Genomic DNA, 26,658 nt, shown 5'->3' with positions numbered 1-26,658 from the left:
TCATTTTTATGTCATATACGTCCATAAAAGTAATATGTATATTTCTACGAATTGCTTACTTATTATTATTATTATTATTATTATTATTATTATTATTTATTTTAAAGTAACAAGTCTGTGTGTGATATGTCCTGGGAAAGTACTGTATGTAATATGTCTGCATTTCATACATTGCGTATCTATTTCTATATATTATATCTATTTTATCTTTATCTTTTGAAGAGGTGGAGAAGTTCAAATATCTTGGAGCAACAGTAACAAATATAAATGATACTCGGGAAGAAATTAAACACAGAATAAATATGGGAAATGCCTGTTATTATTCGGTTGAGAAACTTTTATCATCCAGTTTGTTGTCGAAAAATCTGAAAGTTAGAATTTATAAAACAGTTATATTACCGGTTGTTCTTTATGGTTGTGAAACTTGACTCTCACTTTGAGAGAGGAACAGAGATTAAGGTGTTTGAGAATAAGGTGCTTAGGAAAATATTTGGGGCTAAGAGGGATGAAGTTACAGGAGAATGGAGAAAGTTACACAACACAGAACTGCACACATTGTATTCTTCACCTGGCATAATTAGGAACATTAAATCCAGACGTTTGAGATGGGCAGGGCATGTAGCACGTATGGGCGAATCCAGAAATGCATATAGAGTGTTAGTTGGGAGGCCGGAGGGAAAAATACCATTAGGGAGGCCGAGACGTAGATGGGAAGATAATATTAAAATGGATTTGAGGGAGGTGGGATATGATGATAGAGAATGGATTAATCTTGTTCAGAATAGGGACCAATGGCGGGCTTATGTGAGGGCGGCAATGAACCTCCGGGTTCCTTAAAAGCCAGTAAGTAAGTAGGTAGGTAGGTAAATAAGTAAGTATTTTATCTTATGTCTTTGCATTTGTATAATATAAATATGATTTTTATTGTCATACACATTTAATGTAATATGTGCATTTTATGTCATAATTATGTACATATTTTATGTAACTATTTGTACAGGGCTATAATATGTATGATTTAATTATATCCCTAATATACTTTCGGGTAAAATATGGTTCTATAAACTTGGAAATTCAATAATAATATTATGCTTACTTTGCTCAACGGTTCAGTTAGGGGTATATAAAGACATTAATTGCCACGCTGAATAATATATTATTATTATTATTACTAAGTATGTGTTTCTATAATTCTTCTGTACGTGCATGGATATTGATATTTTTAGATCTTCTCAATTTTAATCGTCTTAGACTTTAGATGAGGGTAACTATTTATTAGTTATTCAGTTAATAATAATATTGTAGAAAACCTGATTCAATATTATGTGCCAACGAACTATTAAACGCCAGGAATTGACATATCTTTAATTATAGCCAGGAAGAGAAAGATGAGATAAATAAATGTAAGAAAGTCAGCTAACTAAATGGGGTTGAAATATCTCGTGGTCTAAAGCCTTTTAATAGAACAGAATTTCTGAAAAAAGTAATGATTAAAATAACTTAAATAACTTGTCCATAAGAAGTTTTTAGTTTTGAAAAACTACGTATCGAGAGAAGAATTTTAGAAAATTCCTGATTATATTCAAGAGAAAGGTTAAAAAAAAAGAAGCAAGAAGAATTGTATATTATTTACTGGCTCTTGATGACAGCAGTGGCGTTATTGATACAGAAAAGCTTGAGATTTTTATCCGCGGGATTGATCAAGATGTTAGTACAGGAACCATCACTGGTTGTAGTTTTCATGCCAAGTACCTTTCCTCCGTCTCCTTACTCCATATTCTGTTTGTCGCATGTAATCACTGCAGTTCGCGTTTTGGTCACCGCTGGTGTAGAGTATTACAGAAATTGTAACCGAACGTTTCTCGAATAGGTGTGTATTTAGACGTTCGACGTTAAAATATTATTGTCTTGTCCGGAATACGAAAATTGTAATTACGATGCTCTGTAAATAAAACAAATAGAGCTTTATTGTACAGGGACAATTTAAAATATTTGGCTATGTATGAATGACCTCAAGATAAATCTTCATAATGAAGACTGAAAATACCAGACAGGAGACATAAATCTTTCCTATTGATGACATAACTTGAATAAGTTTCTAAACAAGTCTTAGAGAATCGAAATTGGTTCTACTTTATTTGCAGTAATAAGATTTGCTACTATACAAAAGTAGAAAACTTCGTTTTATATACTCGTAAATAAAATTGTGAGATATAATTAAACATGTTTTGTAGAAAGGAATTTAAAAAAGGCTTAACTCTGATGTGGGTGTTTTAATTAATTTTCGGATCGGATTGTGCACGGTGCAGGAATACACCTGGCTGTGAGGCTTAAAAGAGGAATTAACTTTATTTCGGTAATGAAACTCAATTTTTTGTTGATAACGTGAGAAACCGCAAAAAGTAACTATGGCTATTTTTTTCAGTTATTAATAGGTATATTTGGAAATATCTATTAGGTAATTGTATCTAATGAATCACTGCAATTTAAACTACACATAAAGAAACATTATTGAAGAGACAATGAATTTACGAATACATAACTCTAGTACGACGATTTCAGGACAAAGACAGTAAATTAGGTGAAGAAAAAGACTGGAATATCTGGTTGTCCGAGTAATTCAGTCTGCTGCAAGCCGGAACGTGGCGAATTATATTCCCAATGTTGTCATGGATTTTTTCCATCGATCTAATTCGGGCATGGGCAATATGTTCCCGCGTTTGCATTGTATATACCACCCCTTCATTTCTCCCTCCACAAATAATCTGTCTGCGTGTACGTACAGTAAACAAAGGTTGAAATCTGTACCAAAGCGTTCTAAGTAGGGGTACCTATGTAAAGTGATGGAATATGGCAAATAAATTATAAGTTTCGTTTTAGTTTCTAAAAAGAATGGAAACAAGAGTGTTTTGTCATTAATATTATGAATAACGGTAAAGATCAATTCCTTAACTGTAGAGTTGAAATTTATATAAACAGAATATCAGACGGCGCTTCTATCTTGAACATAAGAAGAAATTTGGCAAATATAAACTATCACAAACTTTATTTAATATTTATATAAATGAAATTATTGTGACAGCCAGGAAACGATCTCACGACCGGCAGAAGGAGGGCAAAGTCAGCCGTGGTTCGGCGCGGAAGTTGCGCGCGCATCTGCTTCCTGGGGTATGTGCTGTGGCGTAGAGAGGAGAGGAGAGAGAGCGACCGCGGCAGAGAGGGAAGAAATCCAGAGAATTCGGGAGGTGCCATCTTCTGGACATCCGTGGAAATTTCTAGCATCGTACTTTCTCGTAACTATGGTTTGGTTATAAACTACGACACACGAGTGAACTTGAACAGTTGTTGTAGTCGTTGGACAGCAAGCCAGCCAGTCTTGTGTAGCAGTGAAGCCAGCTTCGAGACCGGAGTTCGACTTGAGTGTGTCCGCAGTTGGGGGACCTGAGTTCGAAGTTCACTGGACTGTGTCTGAAGGTCTGGGGTTCGAGATACTGTGAACTCGAGTGACTGAGCTAGAAGAACTAGCCAAGGCAAACGAACTGTGAACTGAGAACTGACAGTTCTGATTTGTAAATAGTGCTTTGTGAACATTAGTTAAAATTAGCAGTAAATTGTTATTCTCAATAATTCAAGTAAATTGTCATTGTCGTCTGTGGAGTGCAATAACGAATACTGTGTTGCTGTGTGGAATGGAAATCCCATTGTTGACGGGAGTGTTTGCATTCAATTATAGCAAGTGATTATTGTTGTTGTGAGAATAAAGTTACATTCTTGTTTTGCATAAAAGTTACATTATTTTAAAATGGAACCAAATCTATACATCATGAATCAAAATAACCAGTGCTCTTACATTAAACACCTTACTCTTTGCCGATGATCAAGTCATAATTTCCAATTCAGAGGATAATTTACAAAGAGGATTATATACATTAAATAAAATATTGAAAGATTTTGAGATGGAAATTTCAGCACAAAAATCAAAAGTAATGGCATTTTTAGGACAAGACCCAGTCAGAAGTAAGATAATACTCAATAACCAATGGCTCGAACAAGCACAAAATTTCAACTATCTGGGTTGTGAAATATCTTATCAAAATGAAAAATATGTGAACAAGAAAATTACCAAATTTACACAAATTCTAGGAATAACAAATAATACATTAAGAGCTAAATTAGTAAAACAAACTACAAGAATAAAAATATATAATACACTAGCATTACCCTCCCTTTTATGCGGAAGCGAGTTTTGGACATTAAAGAAAAAAGACATGAAAAGAATCAAAGCAACGGAAATGAAATTTTTCATGAGGACAGCAGGATATACTCTTTTAGATCGAAAAAGGAACGAAGAAAAGAACAATTAGAACTAGAGTCAGTAGAAGAAAAAATCAACAGATACAAATTAAATTGGTTAGATCAGGCAAGAAGAATGGAAAATTCAAGAATCCCAAATATTATGATGCAGTATAAACCTAGAGGACATCGTCGACCAGGAAGACCTTTTAGAAGACTGCTAGATGGGGCCGAAACAGGTCTACAGAGGCCTAATTCGTAAAGGATGATGATGGTGATAAACATTTAGGTAAGAGTTTAAATTAAGATTGATAAAAATGGTTTACAAGTATTAATAAAACTGTTCTTGCATGCGAAGCAATATATTGTTTAATTTAATTTGTTGTTGTATATAAATTTATGTTACTGCAAAATATGATAATACGAACTCAAAACACAGACTTTTTGTCGGTAGGTTCAACTGATTTCTAACAAACTGAAGCCTATGAAACAGAAGCAGAAAGCGAAGAGAAAGGAATTTTGTAACTCGGTAGGCTTTCTTGACGTCGTAAGTTCTATAAGTTTCGATAAATGCTGATTTTCTAATGCAGCGAACTCTTAGTACCAGTATGATAAGTGATTTATAACTTTATCTTACTGATTGGGTCTTCGAATTAAAACTTTATTTAAAGTTTTCACATTAAATGTGTTGTTCTCTCAGCTTTAACATTGTAATGAACTCCATTTTGTAGAGCTGCCAAATTCCTATGAGGAATTCCTCGTCACACGTGACCAGAAAACGTACATTTTTCCACCAGTGACGAGGGAACATAAAAATGACGGAATAATTTTTTTTTATTCTCTCCCCAAGAGGCGTAGCTTTATTGTCCTTCTTGTTGAATTTCCGTGTTCCGGTGCAAGCAGCATGCAGTTATATAACGCGAAACATTTCATTAGCATATTCATTTCAACATTATTTTCCCGCTGAATGTAATTGGAATATAACTAAACGACATGTGAATTCTAATAATAAACGTATTCACAGCAGGAAGTATATATAATATATAAACATTCTGATTTTTCATGGAAACAAAATTATCCCAGCATAGGTGCAATGAAATTCTTTTTCCTAGCAATATTAATAATACAATAATTATAGTTGGTGCTTTATTATAGTCATGTGCTAAAGTGTTAAAGGTCGAATACACAGTTTTAAACAAACAAATTACAATTATAACCAATCAGTGGCGGCTCCTGCGTATTTCTTAAGAGGAGGAAAGAAGTTAACAGCACGAAATGATTTCTTCTTGAATGAAACATGCTACAAATTAGCCTACATGCATACATTTAAGACCAGGTAGTGTAGGGGTTGGCCTTCCCTTCTGTATAGCAATAATCTGTTCTTGTAAACTGAGTTTCCGAAATTTTACAAAATATATTATGTTTTCACTTCCATTCATTGTTGAATAATTGCACAAATTAACAATTACAAGGAAATTCACAACCTCGCAGATTTTTCGCGCACACTACAGCATCACACGTGTTGGAAAAGACTGTAGCTACTAATACGTAATCGGAACCGTTTTACGGAAATGGGAATGGGAAATAATCTGAGGAAAGCGAGAACACTGCACCCACCCACGTGGTCTGTGTTGCCACATGTACATTTTACAAGTTCAGTATCACATGCTTTTGAGGAATGTCAGGTCTTGTGGCTGTTGCCCTGTCTAGTAGACAATGAATGGAAGTGAATTTCAGGGGCCAAAAGACCTGCGATACTGACGTAGAACTAACTACTTCCTCTTTGTTTTATACAGGCCGAAACCCAACTTTAACTTTCAAATATCCTTGAAAGTTTCAAACCATGAATAGTAGCCTATATAAAGTGCAATGAATAATATTTTTTATTTATAATTTAAAAAAAAGTTTATATGGTATCTTTCATAGCTTTGCGTTAAAACTGTTTTTATTGTGCCTCCTCCTAGATGTGTTATAGTTTGGTTGAATGCAAAATAGTTAGATGGCAGCGGTAGCGAGCTTGCTGCATGACTAGTCGGTTTCTATTTCCCGCCCATGAGCTGATTCAGAGGAGGATCTCCTCCCTATCCGTTCATTTACTTGGTTTAAAATTCTGCTTCTTTCTCTGGCCGTTAGTGCGCTGTTGTCCATGTGTGTTAACTGCAGTAAAGGAGGAATGGATTGACTTTCCTGCAGACAAACAATCTCGCATCTTTCTCACAGTTTTCTAGCAGCACATGAGCGCGCGTCGTTTAAAACTCGATCAACCGAGGTTTTCTTATAGCTTAGAACTTAAAAATTATCGAATCTTCCTCGAATTTCAAGGCACATATTTTATTTGGTATTTACTTTCAAAAGAAAAAAAATGTGAGGAGCACGTTCCTCCCTTCCCTCTCCCGAGGAACCGCCACTGTAACCAATATATTTGTTGTACTTTAGATGTAGTTTTTATAAATGTGTATACGTATACTTCACAATATTCTTTTCAACATCTTGTTTTAATGTAACTTCATTCGCTTATATAACGTAGGTTTACAAGCAAAATAAATTAAGTCAAATATATTACTTCTGAGAAAAAGGCGTATGTAATATACATAATGTATGTGTATAAACTTAGAACTGGAAAATAAAATACACATACAAAAAAAAATTACTAAAAATAATATTTTCAGGATTCAGATTTGTTAAGAACTTTCAAACGTCTTTTCCGCAGAAGTAATACTTTTGACTTCATTTGTTTTGCAAACCTACGATAAAATGTATGTCGACCGGGCGGAGCGCGACCCGCACGATGCAACACGCGGCAAACCGTCTCTTGCTGCTTGGCATTTCAGTATAGTCTCTCTGTAGGAATGGTTGTGTTAACGTTAGATTGCGTGTTATTCTTCTGATTGTGTTAGTGAAGTGTTTATAATGCATTTAGATTTAGGAGTGATGTTTTGCTGCTATTGCTATGTGTAACGGTAACATTAGAACTTTTCTTGCAAATCGCCCTTATCCGCAATCACTTTTTTAAGATACGTTTCTACCATGAAAATCCTTTGCTCTAACATCCTGAGTCCTGAGACATTTGTTTTATTTTTAAAGTTCAATATAATTCTACACTTCAAGAAAAGTCACTGCTGAAAAAATTCTGCAGGTTACAGTTAGGGCACAGATGTAGGTATATTATACTATACTTCGGGTCTATACATCTTACATCATAATCATGTGTAAAGTATGATATAGTATACTAAGCATACTATACTCTCAGAACTAAGGAGGCTAATGTAAATTTGTGTGGTGCCATTCGAGGTAGCTAATCTTAACACTTCACTAATACAATCAGAAGAATAACACGGAATATAATATCAACACAACCACTACTAATCTAAACACTTCATTAAAACAATCAGAAAAATACGACTAACACGTAATCTAACGTCAACAAAATCACTTCTAAATCTAAACACTTCACTAACACAATCAGAAAAAATACGAGTAACACGTAATCTAACGTCAACAAAATCATTTCTAAATCTAAACACTTTACTAACACAATCAGAAAAATACGAGTAACACGTAATCTAACGTCAACACAACCACTTCTAAATCTAAACACTTCACTAATACAATGAGAAAAATACGAGTAACACGTAATCTAACGTCAACAAAATCACTTCCAAATCTAAACACGTCACTAATACAATGAGAAAAATACGAGTAACACGTAATCTAACGTCAACAAAATCACTTCTAAATCTAAACACGTCACTAACACAATCAGAAAAAAATACGAGTAAGACGTAATCTAACGTCAACAAAATCACTTCTAAATCTAAACACGTCACTAACACAATCAGAAAAAATACGAGTAACACGTAATCTAACGTCAACAAAATCACTTCTAAATCTAAACACTTAACTAACACAATTAGAAAAAATACGAGTAACACGTAATCTAACGTCAACAAAATCACTTCTAAATCTAAACACTTCACTAACGCAATCAGAAAAAATACGAGTAACACGTAATCTAACGTCAACACAACCACTTCTAAATCTAAACACTTCACTAACACAATCAGAAAAAATACGAGTAACACGTAATCTACCGTCAACAGAACCACTTCTAAATCTAAACACTTCACTAACACACGTAATTTAATAACACAACCACTACTAAACACAAAATCAGAATAATAATACACAATATAACCTCAACACAACTGGACAGCCGAGCGTGTTGCATGGCCTTCGTGCCGGTCCATCTACATTATGTAAGCGATCGCTCTGTACTTGATGTATAGGGTTTAAAAAATAGTTTTACCATTGAAGGCCATCTGTAATTAAATGTTTACAGATGTTAATTACTTTCTATATAACTTAATATATCGTTATGATAATTGTATAGTAAGAAGAAAGTCCTTTGTGATTTGATCGGGTAATAATAACTAGGCGTGTTTTAGATTCTTTCATTATTTAACAAAATTTTTTTTACTTAAGCGTTACCACCAATCTCCCTCTTCGAAAGTTATCATAAACACCCTGACCTTGCCAATAGGAACAAACCATTGGACGTTGTCTCTATCCGCTAGGGACACAGCCTAGCTGATCGCCTCCACACGGAGCTAACAAAGCTTATACAACTATATTTTTATGAAATTGTATAAAATTAAGGGAAATTTAGAAAGAGTTAGAGAGTGTCGTGGAATGAATTTCGTATTGTTGAGGGGAACAGTATTATTATCTTGTTCGCCAAAAGTAATATACCAGTCACCGCCGGAAATTGAACTCGGATTTGCAGAATGATAACTCCTTCGTTTTGGCACTAAGGAAATAAGGATAATAAATAATAATAAACTTTTACTCACCACCAGTAGAGAAAGAACGAGAGGAATGGTATGGACGTGGCCAATGCTAGCTGTCTCCAGTCTCGGACAAGGAACACGACGCCAGAGAGGACCACCAGTCCGATGGAATAGGCGATGTTGGTAAGAACGGTGCACGTTGTCCTGCGAGCCGGGCCCACCAATTCGATCGCTGGAAACAGGTAAACCCTTTTTCACTAAATTCTCTGCGGATGATTGTAGTTTAAGTCAGATCCTCATAATACTGTGCTTATAAACTTAGCATTACGAGTACAAAAGTTAATCGCTCATCCTATAAAATAGTTCGTCAACGATGAAGCAGCTACATTTCCAAGAATTTGTGAAGTTTTCGAATTTAGAACATCTACGCGACTGCTGTGATAGATTTCCGATTACCAACTCATCAGTTATAATAAACCCTGGCTATATTCCGTTAAGCAAAGTTGAGATTTATATAGTGAAGGAGAAGTCAGGTTATATAGGAAAGTGGCCAAGTTTGTGGCGCGATTCAAGGAGACTGGTTCTGTGCCGACATGCAAGACCACAGACAGTCACAGGTGAAGGGATAACTACGGCGGTTCTACCCGTATTCAGCAAGAGTCCTCAGAAAAACTCTCGACGTTTGCCAATTGAATACATCAGCCGAAGATGTATGTTCCAAATTCTGCACGCATATGGGGAAGAACAGTCGTTGACCTCTTTTCATCAAAGGTAATCTCACTACTCAAACGTACAATGAAATACTTTGGAGAGAGTGTTTTCCCGAGCATCTTGAATTTTTCCGACATTTTTCAATAACACGGTGCTCCACCACATTACGAACACCAAGTTTGTTTGCGGTTAGACCACGCATGTCAATTGATGCCCACAGGAGCAAGCGCGCGCTTTAGAGCCCAGGAGAGCCTGAGCGCTTTACAGCGGAAAGGAAAGAGACAGACGAAAGAGGTGATATATATGCCGCTTGGTCGAGCTATATTCAGGGATGGCCAGCACTGATACAATAGATAAAGGGAAGAGAACTTATTAAAACTGTATCCATGTTAATTTTTAGATTTTCCTGAGAAGTGTAAGTGCATTATAAGAATGTAAGTTTTAATTTTAATGTTCATTTTTCACAAGTTTGATTTTTTTTTATTCAAAAGAAATATTTTCTCAACTTTTCGTTTAGAAAAGTAAAATTTTCAGGTATAGGCCTATTTATTTAGTAGCCTTACAGAATGTTTTCGTAAATCTAATATACCGTATATACGTATTACTGAAGAAAGTATATTGAACATTTTGAAAATATTCGCATGGAAATTGTTTGTAAGGAAATGAATTAACAAAGCAACTACTGTTACATCATAAGCAAAAGATACGTGCCCATGTGTTGTAAAAATGTCAGCTCTATAGCTTCAGTACATTTCGAGAAAATAATTTAATATTCTGATGATAGGAAGTTGTTCACAAATATCACCTTAAGAGCATAATGCGATAAGAGTTATGTAATATTAGTTACACTTAAAACAGATACAGTACCTAGGTAACTTTGCTTTGTACTGTAATATTGATTTGATTAGTTTATTGATTACTTTTGTAAGGCTAAAGATACCATCAATATAAATTCCAACTTGGTCCACACCTGTGGAGTAACGGTCAGCGCGTCTGGCCGCGAAACCAGGTGGCCCGGGTTCGATTCCCGGTCGGGGCAAGTTACCTGGTTGAGGTTTTTTCCGGGGTTTTCCCTCAACCCAAAATGAGCAAATGCTGGGTAACTTTCGGTGCTGGACCCCGGACTCATTTCACCGGCATTATCACCTTCATCTCATTCAGACGCTAAATAACCTACTAAAATAAAATAAAAAAATAAATTCCAACTTATCATGTCATACTCAATCTCTTTCTTTGGAATATAACTTTCTTTATGAATGATGTGTTTCATCCACTTAATACAGTATAATAATATACTACTCTGGAATTTAAGTGAATATTCCTTCTTAACTCTCTATTATGTTATTAGGATTTAAAACACAAGTGCAATATTAAGAAATCAGTGTTAGTACTTTTGTTTTACAGACAATATAGATAATATTAAACAGAAAGAAGCCATATAAAAATAACGACATAAAATTTCACGTTCCGTTTGAAGTTTGTGCACCACTGTTTTCGTAATCCAACAGGTTGCTTATTCATATACACAACCTATCCTCTTTCCATACTTAGCGCTTGCTGCCCGCGCACGACGTCAAGGTCAGAAAAATGCGCTTACTTTGACATCACTGGGTTAGACGAACAGTTTCCTTGGTAGTTGGAGAGGTTGTCAAGGTCCTGTTCAATGGCCACCACGGTCGCCAAACCTATACATCGCCTCTGATTTTTACTTGTGGAGACTCTTAAAGGCCATCGTGTATGCAATAAAATTAACAGCGTATACCACCTCAAAAAAGAATCTCAGAAATCATATCACACTAACACAAGTTTTATGCTACTTCGAATTGAAGTATGCACTCAAGCAAATGGGTCTCATATTGAACGTATAATGTAACTGTTCCTATGTAGCCTGAATTCTGCCTCACGCTGTAGAGTGTTTTTGTCTTGTATAAAATCTTTGATATTTTACGCAGTGGCTTTATAGAGTTATAATTGTGTAGTATCAATTTATATTGCACCATTATGGACGAAACAGGCCTAAATGTCAAATCTTTGAATAGTAAGAGTAAGTCAGGATTACATTTCGCTCTTATTTAACATGATTCTGTCACTCTAAATATAATGATGCCTTTCTTGTTTTCTTCTTTCTTTTTCTTTTTCTTTTCTGTCTTGCATTGCAGATAACCCTAGCCTTTCATCTTTTTTATCTTTCATTTAGTCTTATCCTATCTACTGTTGTCACGCCAGGAGAAGGCGGCTGAAGTACTTAGACGGGGCGGAGGGGAAACAGTCGCGCATGCGCACCGCGCTGTTCACTGCAATATTCCTGTTTCACAAACATCTACTGCACGTGTCTATGAGTCTTTGCGACTTTGTGAAATAATAGTGGGGTTTTTACTGTAGTGTTTTATTAGTTTCAACAGGACGATTGTTTTCAGTATACCGCAAATCTTTGTATTGCTTTAGTTATCCTTTGCTTTTCGTGTTAATAGTGTTGATAATAATATAGTCCTCGGTCCTAGGTTCATAGATATCTATGACGTAGTGCAGAGGGCGGCCACTAGAGGGAACCCAAGAGTTGGAACTTAAAACTGAGACGATTCTGTCCGACGCCGGGGTGGAATCCGGTGTGGCTTAGTGGATAAAGCGTTAGCACGTAGAGCTGAAAACCCGGGTTCAAATCCCGGCGCCGGAGAGAAATTTTTCTCCGTTCCATTACTCTTTCATCGTACCATAAATGTGTCCAGAACACTCATTGTTGTCCATCAGGGTGAGGGCGGTGGGGCTAATGGCTGTTTTGAGAGATTCGAATTAATATACACGGCTGGAACATAGACGATTATCATGGGCAGATCATATTTCAGCAATTTTGAAAAATGTGATAATGACAGTCATAGCGACAGCACCGAAGATGCGGGATCTTTTATGTCTGACTCCGTTCCCGTGTAGCCAAGTAAGTGGACGAAGTTTTCAGGTCAGAGTGTAGCGTAAAGTTCCCCCGTCCCGCCTATCTACTCCCCGCGCCAACTCGTAGCGCGAAGACAGTACTTTGCTGTCACCACCAGTTCCAAGTATTCACTGAGTTCCTTCACGATTTCTTTTGTTATGTAAAATAAACTGGCAAATGAAAAGGTGAAGCTTGCATCGACCAAAAAGGTTTTGCACAGATAAATTCATCTTACACGTACACACACGTAATTACTTTTCGTTCCGTAATGTTCTAAGTTCGCCAGACGAGTTACATCCAGCACCCTTTTGTTCGGGCTATCCTTTCAGTGAACGTGTTTGTTAAGAGTGAGTTTATCTGTAGTAATGTCACGAGAGGTCTGAGATCTGCCGATAAATCTCAGACCTCGAGTGACATTTATTAGGACTATTTCGTGAATAAAGTAAAAATTTAAATAATATATCCCTAAAATTCGATCACAAAATGTTAATAATTGTATATTAACGAATACTTAACCTATTCAGACATTGTGAAGTTGAAATACTCGTAGATGAATATCGATTATTGCAATAAAAAAATTCGATGTTATTATTCAGTAATGCCAATTGCGAAAAGCGAAATACAGGTTTAACATTGTTAATTACATGTACTGCACTTTTCTCTTATTATTATAACAAATACATTTTCATTATCTGCTGAAATCATAATTTAATTTAACAGTAACAGTGGGGACAGCTATATACCAATGCTTATGTATTCACAGCGAGACATGTTGCTACACAGTGAAGCCATTTCTGTATAGATAGGCCTAATTAAAATACGAATTTTATTACGCCATACGAAAGGCAGTTTGATCAAAGACATTATTACTATGCAAGGTCTTTGAGTTTGACATGCGATGATGTTACATAAATTTGAACGTCTATTAATTGTTTAATTTCAATACAAATGTTATAGGCTACAATTTTATAGGTTACGTTAGGCCTACCTGTGGAAGCAGGACCAATGTCAGTTGTGCCTTGTTTCGACCGTTACTTACAGTGAGTGCTACACGAAAGCATTTTTTATAGCTCGACAAACGCATTCTCGCTGTAGTGTGTAACGGAACTAAAGCCGCATCTACACAGTTCAATATTCCAATCGCGTATGCGTGCAATCTGGGAAGAATAGAATCAAGTTTAAAAGGTACGTTCAATTAAGATGCATAAAGATTTTGTGTCTACATGGTGCGCCGTTTTGAACGTGGTCTTCAATGCGTAAATATATTAATTAATATTAAATATCAATCTTGCATTCATTGCCTTAAAGTTGAAAGAAAAGTTTAACCTTGTAGTTGCATCTTAATGTATTCATGATCATCAATTCATCATCAGTTGGCGACAACGACTAAACAAAAGAACGACCATGCGATAAATTGATAGCGATAAATCTAGCTGCAGAAATTATCGCAAAGTCTGACTGTGATTGGTTGGAATTCAAAATTTCATTACACTTCATTGGTCGAAAATGGAATGACGTCATATAAACGAAATAGTCAACAGTAAACTCACTAGGGGTTTTGATTTATCTCTAGAAACTCAAAACTCGAGTGGGATTTAATTGACTATTACACGATTGGAAGAAAGTATACAAATATTAGAATAAATAAAGTACTCTAATACAATAAAATATTAATTGACTTACTGAAATTCTATTTCACGAACGTTAGCTTCATCAAAACATTTGAACGGAGCCGCCATTTTCAGTTCACTGTCCATGCTGCAAACAAATGACGATCGCAAAACATGTTTTATTGTACCGTAAAGAATTTGCAGTTTGAAATGTTGGCAAACAAAGAAACAAATGGTAGGAAGGTGATAAAAGCAGAAGAAAGTATACTGTATAGAGATTAGAAGAAATAAAGTACTCTAATACAATAAAATAGATATGAATTAACTTACTACAATTCTATTTCAGTAATGTTACCTTCACCAAAATGTTTGAACGGAGCCGCCGTTTTCAGTCGACTATCTATGCGGGAAACAAATTACGATCGAAAAGAATGTTTTATAGTACCGTAAAGAATTTGCAGTTTAAAATGTTGACAAACAAAGAAAAAAATGCTAGGGTTGTGATAAAAACAAACAAATGGTAGAGAAGCGATAAAATTAAACAAATGCCAGGGAAGCGATAAAACTGTGGGATAAGCAGCTATGATTGGTTGAAAGACGTCCTTTCGTACCGTTTGATTGGTCAAAAGTAGTACGACGTAGTAAAAGTGTACTGAAATACTGTATGGTCGAATATACATAAAATTTTAAAATTCTATATCAGTTTATTGTCTAGTTCAATTAGTTTACTTGCATCGTTTACATATATCAATGGTTTAATTTGTATTAATAAAAATAATAACGACTTTAAAATATTATAAATGCATAAATATAGTTCGGAGTAATAAGACTGTTACACCAAGACCTAAAATAAGAAGTGGAAAATTCTTAACAAACGATTATAACTAAGTCACTTTTTAATTATTCGTTCATGAGGATGTAGAAAAACAACTTGAATGTAAGAGATCTTTCCTTATCTCCTAGGTGGTTAGATAATAGAGGTATGCAGGGTGGAAGTGAAATAGCCTTGTAGATTTTCAGAGCGAATAGCTCATGTTACATGTAACAAAAAACTATAATATCATATTGGTGGAAAGTTCATAGTTTCTTCAGAAAAAAGTTTTTTTTTTTTTTCAAATGTTTAACAACCTCTTATTCGATAACTATTGCGAGTAGGATCGTGATTTTTGTCCATATCGATAGGAAAACTAATAAAGGATAATTTATCCATCTGGCGTGTTTCAATATTATGGACGGTTTTCGTGTAAATTTAATTTAAAAAACATCTCAGTTCAAACCTCTGCACTCTGCGAGTTGGTTTCAACACAGCACCAGAGAACAGCTCATCTAGCGAGACACACCAAGTTATCGAGTTCGTTGACCTCTTACATCTGTATCACGAGAAGCTTGTGTTCGCGGCGATGTTGCCGGACTGCTGAAACTTCCAACTTAATTTTCTAATTAACCGTGCATTTAATCACAAAACGTAATATAGGTTTTCTATTCATTTCCGTGTACTCTATAGTACCCTACCTTTCAATCTGCAAGGTTATTTCACTTCCATCTGTTCATATTATAAAACCTTTTTTAAAAGACTGAAAGAAAAATAGGAGAATGCATGTTAATGTTTCATGACAGTAATGCAGCAAATGTTGTATTGATGGATAATTGTTGCATAACTTACTAAATGTTTATGAGGACTTTATACACAGAAATTAAGATAATGTGGAAGATTATTTTCATAGAAGGAAGTCAGAGGTAAGACCTATTGTCTATATGTTGCACAAACTTATTCAAAAGTATCGAAATAGGTTTCAGCCTAAATCCATTAATAAAAGACCATTGAAGAGTACAAAAATATAGTAATGTTGGTGTACAAGTTGATAAGATACTAAATAAATTTCAAGTACTTATGAAGTTAAATGACCAAAAAGTTGAACCTAAATTGAATATAGACCTATCTATGTCTACGACGAAAAATTTGAAATATATTCTGTAAAGTTTATAAAGTTTAGAAGAGGTAAGCACATCATCTAACTTTATGTTAGAGTCTAAACAAATCCATTATTGTTATATGAAATAATATCTGAAACGTTTGTACAAACTCAGACAAAAGATGAAACTGAGATATGTGTGTGACATCTGCGGTATTATTTCATTCTGAAAAGAAATGAAGCAAACATATATAGGAATATTCAGTGAATAAATCAGTAAATGTTAAACTACCCAATAAAGAAGAATATAGAACTATAATGTTTAAGAATTATAGTATGAACATACAATGACGGTTCCATTTGTTATATATGCTGAATTTGAGAGCTTGCTTATAGGCAATAGAATAAGAATTAGATTCACCAAATTTCGTCCGACGTAAATATTTAAAAGCTTCTTATTTATTAATATATTCTTAAGTTCCAGTAAAAGTTGTTGCTTGTTATCTATATTTGGGTGTATTAAAACAATATATTTTTGTTTATGTTACTATCGTAAATTATTTTGCCTTCTATTTACACAAAACAATGTTTTGACACACGAACAAAAAGTACCGTAGCAGGAATGTCAAAATCTTTGTTTTTAGGGAAAGTAATTAAAATGTAGTAGAACACTGTTAACTGTAATATTAGTTATTACACAAATGTTAAAATTACATCATACTGTATTTTGTGAGTAGGGATGTTTGCAAAACGAGACCGCAGGCCGAGTGAAGCAAGCCTATGAACTAAATGAAGTCGTTTTTGACATGAATGTCGTACACTAGGTGTCCTTAAAAGTACAATTCATAGGACTTCACAATGACATCCCATTGTGAGACGAAGCTTCGTCTGATCCATAAACCATTTCAACACTGCAGCCTCTGTGCGAAATCTGTGCTATTTCAAAGCTTTCTTTAAGAGAACAAATGAAAGTAATACACCAACGAGGAACAAGTGAAGAATCAACTTAATCATGAAATGCTAATAAAACGAGTATGTAAGCTGGATGACCCAAAGAGTTCTGCTGGAATTGAATCTCCGCTCACTTGTCACTTATGGATTTGGTACAACAGTTTCGAGTTGTCAGTCCACCGTTGTGGCTGAGGGATTAGCGAGTGCAACTCCGAACCCAGCGATCCTGGGTTTCATTCCCGGTCAGGACGAGTTGCCTGGGTGAGGTTTTTTTCGGGTTTTTTCCCTCACTCCTATGGATGAATATCAGGTAATTTATCAGGCGATTAGAATCCCACTCATCTTCGCCACTTTCTTTCCTTCCCAATCATCCTTTCCTCATCATCCCGTTTCTGGTTTTCAGATCACTCTACCGGCGGCCTCCCGAAGCTGCTGACTCTCTCGACCGGCCTCCGTGGAATGTAGTTCAGCGATGTTGGACGGCTTCTGCAATGGCACCCGAGGCGGACCTATTCGGGGGAGGAGATTCGCCTCAGACCGACAGGGGGGCCTTGGGGGAATTTGCCGAAGTAGGAATTGTATATGGATTCTGTCGGCTGTAGGGACCGGTCGTTAAGGGAGTCATGTGGTTAGGACGGTGCGCGTAGGGAATCTGTGACACGCAACTCATTCCATATCGAGGGTTAGAGCAATAGATCACAATAGGTCACAGTGTAGGCCATCCGTGCTCCCCCCTCAGTTAAATTCCATTCCATTCCATTCTATATATTGCCAGTCAGTGTTATCAACCTCTATTTGAACTCTACATATGCAGTCATTTTACCTATTCGTACAAAGTACTCATCGAGAATTAAACGTTAAATACGATCTTGAGAAATTTTAATTTATTAAAAATCGTTTTTCAAATTATTGTTCAATGTAAAATAATTTCTTCCTCTTTGGACGTTCCTCTTCCCTGGACATCCCTTCATCCTTTCTTAGAGGTAGGAGCTGGTTGACATTGGATCTATTTCACATGTTAAGAGAGATTTAATGACAAGTTCCTTGTGTATAACAGTGGTTCTTTTTCTTCTAGGCTATATTTTATGAACATTTGAGTCGTTTCTTTTGTCAGTTTAAGAATAAATAAAAATGATATCAATTCTGAATCTGAAAATGAATGAAAAAGAAAAAAACTACACTTAAAACATCTAGAAGAAAACAAAATCATAGACTCATGAAAAAGTATAGGCCTACAATATAAAAAAATGGCAGCGTGCTGTTCCAACAAGCGAGGAAAGAGCAAAGTGTAATGTTTGCAATTTCATATTTTTGTCAGAACTAATTCGTACAGAATACACGATAAAAAGTTATGGTTTATTAAAACACGAAATGTATATCAGTTGCCAGTCAAAGCAAATTACAGGCTTTTTCAGCAAAGCGGATAGCGTTACGGATGTTCAAAAGTTATCACAAAAAGCAAAAATAAAAGTAGGGGATTTTTTGCGGAACGCATTGTGCCATTTAGAGCTATGGAGCGTTTACAGGCGTCCTGAAAGATGTATCTTCTGCTTCCAAAATCGTGAAAACAATACAAACGAAACAAACCAAATGTAGGGCTATTGTAAAAATGTTATAGGGAAAAAACACAAAGAGGGACTAGCAAAGCCATTTAGATAAATAAAATTCAACGTTTTGACTGAAGAATCGACAATATAAGGACTATGAAACCATTATGTATTGTGATTCGGTGTTTTGACGAGGATAAAATAGAGTAGTAAACACAATTTTTGATATTAGCAATGTTTTTGAACCTGGAGAACATGTAGGGGAGAGTTGGGTAGTATCGGACATCGGGTAATATCGGATAGTGCGTTTCTTTCATCTACCAACAGATTGTAGTACCTGAATGACATGGTTACGTTTCTGTATGCGACATCACAGAATCGTAACCATATCATTCAAGTACTATAATCTGGTGGAAGATGAAAGAAACTCACTGTCCGATATTACCCGATGTCCGATACTACCCAACTCTCCCCTAAAGTAAATGAAGGCACTATGAATGAAAATTTGTTTCAGTGTATTCTTGACTCTCTCCTTCAATATGAAATTTCCTTGGAAAACATTACCGAATTTTCTTAGGATGTATTCAACGTGATAAAGTGATTAAGAAACTCTTGTAAATCGCTTTACGGAAATTGTAATCATTTCAGTTAATGTGCCATACAACAGAGAAAAATATCGAGCAAAAGCAGACAAAAAAATCCACAAGTAAAGTTCTGTAAAACGATAACAACCCCCTCATTGATGTATGAAAACGGGTGTTGAGACGATGACAAAAAATGAAGAAGCGATGATGTAGTCTGCCCAAAATACATTTTTAATAGTCTTAAAATGATGCACGCCCATGTATCACATTAAAAGGCATATTTTTATTATTCTTTTCTGCAGCAAAGTTACTGGCATGAGGGAGGTACTATAAGCACTACCCCAACCTATAATGCCGTATGGCGAAAATGTAATCGTACTCCGAGCCACTGTGTAACCTGCAAGGTGCATAGCACCTATTGAGGGAGGCGGACACCCGAAGGGGAAGTGAAGCAACTGTCTGACTTATTAACGGATTTTCATTTTCCTTACGTCAAGCGCTTAAATATAATTTTATACAGTACAAGGCTACAAACAAATGTTTAGTACGTGTAACGAAGAAAGGAATGAAAAATAAATGAACAATACCACAACCTAAAATTAACTGTCTTCAGAATGTGTCTGCGACAAAGTTTCAAAATCAGGAATTATGTCACTTACTGCCAGTCGTAGTTGATCACGAAGGTATTTGTCTGTCAATCGTGATCTAAATTTGTTTTTTACTATTTTAATTGTTGACAATAATTGTTCACAAACGTTAAGTTGTAGCGAACATGGCTTCAACAGAGCAAGCGAAAGAACGAAGCTTCATATATTTATTTTTTTAGCAAAGATTTGAAAGTTCAACATTTGTCAAGTCCTTACATCTAGTTTTCATTTGACATCACATAGTAAGTCAGTGAGTTCAAATTGAAAAGCTAACCGCGTTATTCGTACATCTACTGAAAAAGAATCGACGTACAGAGATGATGATGAGGATAACACTTAACCTTTTAATGTTTCATCAGTAACATGTAGTATAATGCCGTTTTATGTTATACAACCATTTTCCTCGTAATACTTCTGAACAAATCATACATTTAATATTCTCATCATATCGACAGCAAAAAATGCGTCCTCCCATCCTACTTGGAACTTTCGTACATGGTTTCGAGAGAGACATATGCCACTCGCAGGTCAGAGACAAATACAAATGGAACGGAGTTTGATTCCAGTGAGTGAGAGGTGGGGGTTGGCGGAGGTTAGAAGCAAGCGAAATGCATAACTATCACTGGGAGCCACAATGCCTCGCGAGTCACGTTCTCGCCTCGGCTGCCGTATTGTAATATAAGTTACTATAAAATGACGAATAAATGTAAAGAATCAGAACTGTGTGTTGTTCTGTTAGTTTTGGTTGCAAAATCGGTTTGAAGGGAGGGTTAAATGTCGCGTCTAGTGCGATGTACTTATCAAAGACGTAATCCATGAACATTTTGATTTCACTGCCTTCAGATTTAATAGACATTTGATCGTCAGTGAAACATTCTACTTAGATATAAAAACGGGAGTCCGAAGAAATATTTAATGAAGCTATTATATTTTCTGAATTGATCCTATAGTCATTAGTTTAGTCAGGCCGAGTGAATTTTGCTTCACCAGTTGTGGCCAAGATGGACTGATAACTTAATCGAAGACCAGACTAACAGTGCTGCAGTACTGCGTATGGCTATCTCAAAATCCACTGTTTAGGCTTATGAACAGTATTGTGTGTGCTGCAGAAATTCACAATGATTTAGAATGCACTGGTTTAATTATATAAATTCTTGTTGGCATATCAATATATTATAAGTGGAACATACATAATATCTTTTTCACACATTTTAACCAGAATTTAGGACAACTTTTGAAAGTATCATCCACATAAAATGTAGGTCTTTGATAGAAAACGTGGAGACTACACAGGCTTGCTTGCAAACGCTACTGTACTTTCACTACTGCCATTAACTAGCTCAAGCTATTCATGTGTATGTTGATTTTTGCTAGTGCCTCATGTGTTTCTGTAAGCGATTTGGGAAGAGCGGAGTAAACAACAAAGCAAGCATTTCGAATGTTTCGTTTCATTAGCGCCACGCTACCTACTGTCAAAATGGGAATAATCTTCTTTCAGTTTCGTCTGAAAGGGTGCTACGCATAGACGTTTCGCTAGCCCACGCTACGAGCGTGCTAAACTAGCCCCGGCTATCGAGTGATTACTTGTACAGGATTAATATCATATCATATCATATCATATCATATCATATCATATCATATCATATCATATCATGTCATGTCATGTCATGTCATGTCATGTCATGTCATGTCATGTCATGTCATGTCATGTCATGTCATGTCATGTCATATCATATATCATATCATATCATATCATATCATATCATATCATATCATATCATATCATATCATATCATATCATATCATATCATATCATATCGCTAACACTGGTTTAGTCGACCTGGTTGGCAAGTTGGTATAGCGCTGGCCTTCTATGCCCAAGGTTGCGGATTCGATCCCGGGCCAGGTCGATGGCATTTAAGTGTGCTTAAATGCGACAGGCTCATGTCAGTAGATTTACTGGCATGTAAAAGAACTCCTGCGGGACAAAATTCCGGCACATCCTGCGACGCTGATATAACCTCTGCAGTTGCGAGCGTCGTTAAATAAAACATGACTTTTTTAACACTGGTTTATGAATACGAAAAACGTTAGTTAGTTGATCATCCACCAGAAGCCCGCGCTAAAAATGTATATGAATATGGCCCTAATAGTTTAGTTGGCCGACTAGAAATTTCCTGTACAAAGCTGTCTTCTTTATCGAGTTACTTAATTTTTCCATAATGAGTATCTGATTGGTTCGTTTTTTCATAATTTTCCACAATAAAGTTATTTTGAATGACTGTATTGAAATACACCACGAAGAGCAGCAATTCAATTGTTGAACATCTCCTTTTAAGTTCTTATGAAACCGAAATTTGTAACCATTCATAATAAATAATGTCCGATTCTTCTGACTAGTCATGACCTCCATAACAAAACAATGCATATTCTCTTTCCTGTGTATGAGGGGAGGTGCTCTGATACATCGAAGTGGATTCAGAGTGTGTTGTTTTTAAGTAGAAATAATTATCTTATCTATAGAAAACAATTGTGAACTGTGGACTGCCACCATGGCATAGCATATTACTTACTTACTTATTTACAAATGGCTTTTAGAGAACCCAGAGGTCCATTGCCGTCCTCACAGCAGTCCCTATCCTAAGAAAGATTAATCCATTCCTTCTGGATCTAGAGCATAGTTAAAAGGTAAAGATGATAGTGCATCTCCTTGGAATAACATATTGTGACAGCCACATCGAGACTCGATCACGCGTCCCGCAAGAGAGCAGGACGCGCGTGAGTCGACACGGGCTCCACGGAGCACTGGTGGACGGCGCGCGGCGTGGAGAGGAGAGGGGAGATTGCGACACGCTGTTCCGCGGCAGAGAGGGGAAAGTAGAGCACCTGGTGACTGAGGAGAAAGATTCAGAGAAGTCTGGATAGCCGTTATGTTCTAGGCATCTGTCGACCGAGCGCGAACTCTCCAGAAACTATGGCTTAGTTATAAATACAACGCGCAAGTGAACGCGAGTGTCAGTCAGTCAGTACGTCAGTGTTGTTACAGTCAGTGGACAGCAGCCAGTCTTGTTTAGCAGTGAAGCCAGCTTCAAGACCGAAGTTCGACTTGAGTTGTGTCCGTAACTGTGGAGCCGGAAGTCCTGAGTTTGAGTGCAGTGGACCGCAGTATGAGGGACCTGAGTTCGAAGTTCAGTGGACTGTCTCAAAGGTCTGTGGTTCGAGATACTGTGAACTCGAGTGACTGAGCTAGAAGAACTGTGAACTGAGAACTGGTAATTCTGATTTGTAAATAATGCTTTGTGAACATTAGTTAAAATTAACAGTTCATTGTTTTTCTCAATAATCCAAGTAAATTGTCATTGTCGTAAGTGAAGTGCAATAACGAACACTGTGTTGCTGTGTGGAGAGCAAATCCCATTGTTGACGGGAGTGGAATTAAATTGTAGAAAGTGAAGAGTTATTGTTGAGATAATAAAATTACATTGTTGTTCAGTATAAAAATTTACAATATTATGAATAAAGTTGCTATTCTCATTAATATATTTTATGAAATTATGAAAACACAAAAAATGGAATATATGTCCAAGTATTTTTAAAGATATATTGGGATTCAGTTTACCTCTACGCCAGTGATGTCAAAGCAAGCGCATTTTTCTGACCTTGACGTTGTGCGCGGGCATTAAGCGCTAGGTATGCTAGGAGGAATAAGCAGCCTGTTGGATTAAGAAAACAGTGGTGCTCAAACTTCAAACGGAACGTGAAATTTTATGTCGTTATTTTTATATGGCTTCTTTCTGTTTGTAATTTTCTATATTGTTTGTAAAAACAAAGTACTATAACACCTATTTCTTAGCCTAATATTGCAGTTGTGTTTTAAACGTTAATAACATAATAAATTTACTCTTTATTATGTTATTAACGTTAAGGAATATTCACACGAATTCCATAATAACTACAACTATACTGTACTGAGTGAATTAAATACATCATTCATAAAGAAAGTGTTATCCCAGAGAAAGACACTGAATATGACATGATAAGTTGAAATTGATATTGATGGTATCTTTAGCCTTATAAAAGTAATCAATACAATATTATAGTACAAAGCAAAGTTGTCTAAGTATATGTTTTAACTGTAACTAATATTATTTAATAAAACTCTTATCACATTATGCTTTTAGGTGATATTGGTGCGCAACTTTCTGTTATCAGAATATTAAATTTTCTCGAAATCTGCTGAAGCTATAGAGCTGACATTTTACCAACACATAGGCACATATCTTTTGTTTGTGATTTAACAGTATTTGCTTTGTTAATTCATTTCTTTACAAACATTTTTCATGCGAATATTTTTAAATATTTTAATACACTATCTTCAGTAATACGTATTTACGGTATATTAGATTTACGAAAACATTGTTTCAGTACGGCTACTAAACAAACCTATCTGAAAATTTCACTTTTCTGTAAAAAAGTTGAGAAAATATTCCTTTTGAATAAAAAGCGAACTCGTGAAAAATGAACATTAAAATTAAAACTTACATTCTTATATTGCACTTACATAAATTCTTGCTTAACAGATTAATTGCTGATTAATATTTGTTACTTATAATGAAACTAACATCTGTCCATTATTATTATTATTATTATTATTATTATTATTATTATTATTATTATTATCATCATTAATTTCTCTAAACAGATTTACAAAACCTCTAATGGCAATTACATTAATATTCTCATTATAGAAATAGAAATATTTATATTTTCCCTGTAACATAGTCCTAGTAAGCTTATATTAAATTAATTTTCATCATTTTATCAGCTATCTCAAATATTAAATTAATTATAATTCATTGAATTAAATTAGCTCATAAATTAGGTCACTACTTTACCTTATAGATTTATCTAAATTTAAATAAATATGTAGTGAAGAATACTGCTGGAGAACCTTTTAAATGTAGTGTAAATATTTGTAATTTAAATTTATGTATTGTATTGATTAAGGCTGGTTGAGTGGAAGAGAAGGGCTTATGGCCTTAACTCTGCCAGCGAAAATAAAACATTATTATTATTATTATTATTATTATTATTATTATTATTATTATTATTACACTTCTCAAACAAATCTAAAAATTAACATGAATACAGTTTGAATACGTTTTCTTCCATTTATCCATTGAAACAGTGCTGGCCATCCCTTCATATTGCTCGACCAAGCGGCATATATTACCTCTTTCCTTTCCGCTGTAAAGCGCTCAGGCTCTCCTGGGCTCTAAAGCGCGCGCTTGCTCCTATGGGCATCAATTGACATCAATGCTCTACGCTTATGATTCAAAGGACTGAGTTTACCTACACAAGAGTAAGTACTCGGTACTGAGCTTACCTAGCCCCGTTGAACGTCCTCTATCAAGAGACGAATACGGCAAAAGAAACAACTTGGACGAGAATTTTATTAATGCAAGATACAATTAGCTGATAACAAGAAAAGTTTATAAAAACTGGAAAAGAAGAAATGAATGTTTAATGATGGTACAGAGGTAAATGAAAGAAATTATTCAAGTACTGAAAACCGTTAGACACAGCAGGAAAATAATGTGCCAAAGACAATTGAAAAAAACAGTGAAATTAAATGAAGATACTAACACGGAACAAATGAAGGATAAACTTCATCATGAAATGCAAATAAAACGGGGTAAGATACTCTAATTGCAAAATAAGAAATAGAAGGGCACTGGCGTAGCGCGTTTGCCTGCCGATCCGGAGTTGCTTTCAGACGTGGGTTCGATTCCCGCTTGGGCTGATTACCTAGTTGGGTTTTCTTGTGAGGTTTTCCCCAATCGTAAGGCGAATTTCAGGTAATCTATGGCGAATTCTCGGCCTCATTTTGCCAAATACCATTTCCATCGGCGCTAAATAATCTAGTAATTGATATAGCGTCGTTAAATGAAGAATTTAAAGCCATAGTGGACCAAGCGCCATTTATTAAAAACGGAGAAAGCAAGGGTTAAAGTTAAGTGAATACCGTAGTTTAATGAAGATTGACACATAATTTAATTTGAATGTGTATACTTTATATTACTTGCTATATGTTTCAATTGAATTATGGTGATAACTTCATTTTAACCCTTGTTTTCTACGGATTTAGTAAATGGCGCTTGGCCCACTATGGTTATGAACCTTTCAAATAATCAATAAAAAAAATAAGAGATAGAGAACTTAGCGGAAACTGCATAACACCTTAAAGAACAAAACTCCCCTGACGGAAGAATATTGATAAAGAAATATTTTGAAACCAATGAAGTAAATCGCTTAACAATACGAATCCTTACTCTGATTACATGATTTCAGATATGAAGGGTTCAGAACCATAGTGAGTCAAACGCCATTTACTAAAACCGTAGAAAACAAGGGTTAAAATGTAGTTATTATCATAATTCAATGCAAACATATAGCAAGTAATATAAAGAATACACATTAAAACTAAATGATATGTCAATCTTTCTTAAACTATGGCATTCTCTTAACTTTAACCCTTGCTTTCTCCGTTTTTAAAATGGCGCTTGGCCCACTTTAGCTCTGAACCCTTCATATATTGAATGAAGAAAAGGAACAGTATGCATTCTATAGCAATAGGAAGAAAATTAATCTTTACTCTCACCGTAAAAGGTAATTTACCTATCTAACAC

General features: G+C 35.4%; 1 protein-coding gene across 1 annotated transcript in view; it reads right to left on the bottom strand.

Moving 5' to 3' along the window:
* Positions 1 to 26,658, bottom strand: part of LOC138713707 (beta-alanine transporter-like) — a 1,405,169-nt gene that overhangs the window by 114,002 nt on the left and 1,264,509 nt on the right. Inside the window, exon 6 of the mRNA XM_069846007.1 lies at positions 9,144 to 9,312. Coding sequence (XP_069702108.1) covers positions 9,144 to 9,312 — 169 coding nt within the window. The remainder of the gene's footprint in view (positions 1 to 9,143; positions 9,313 to 26,658) is intronic.

This window comes from Periplaneta americana, chromosome 14 (assembly GCF_040183065.1).
Source record: "Periplaneta americana isolate PAMFEO1 chromosome 14, P.americana_PAMFEO1_priV1, whole genome shotgun sequence".
Lineage (NCBI taxonomy): Eukaryota > Metazoa > Arthropoda > Insecta > Blattodea > Blattidae > Periplaneta > Periplaneta americana.
This window is presented reverse-complemented; position numbering and strand designations above follow the sequence as displayed.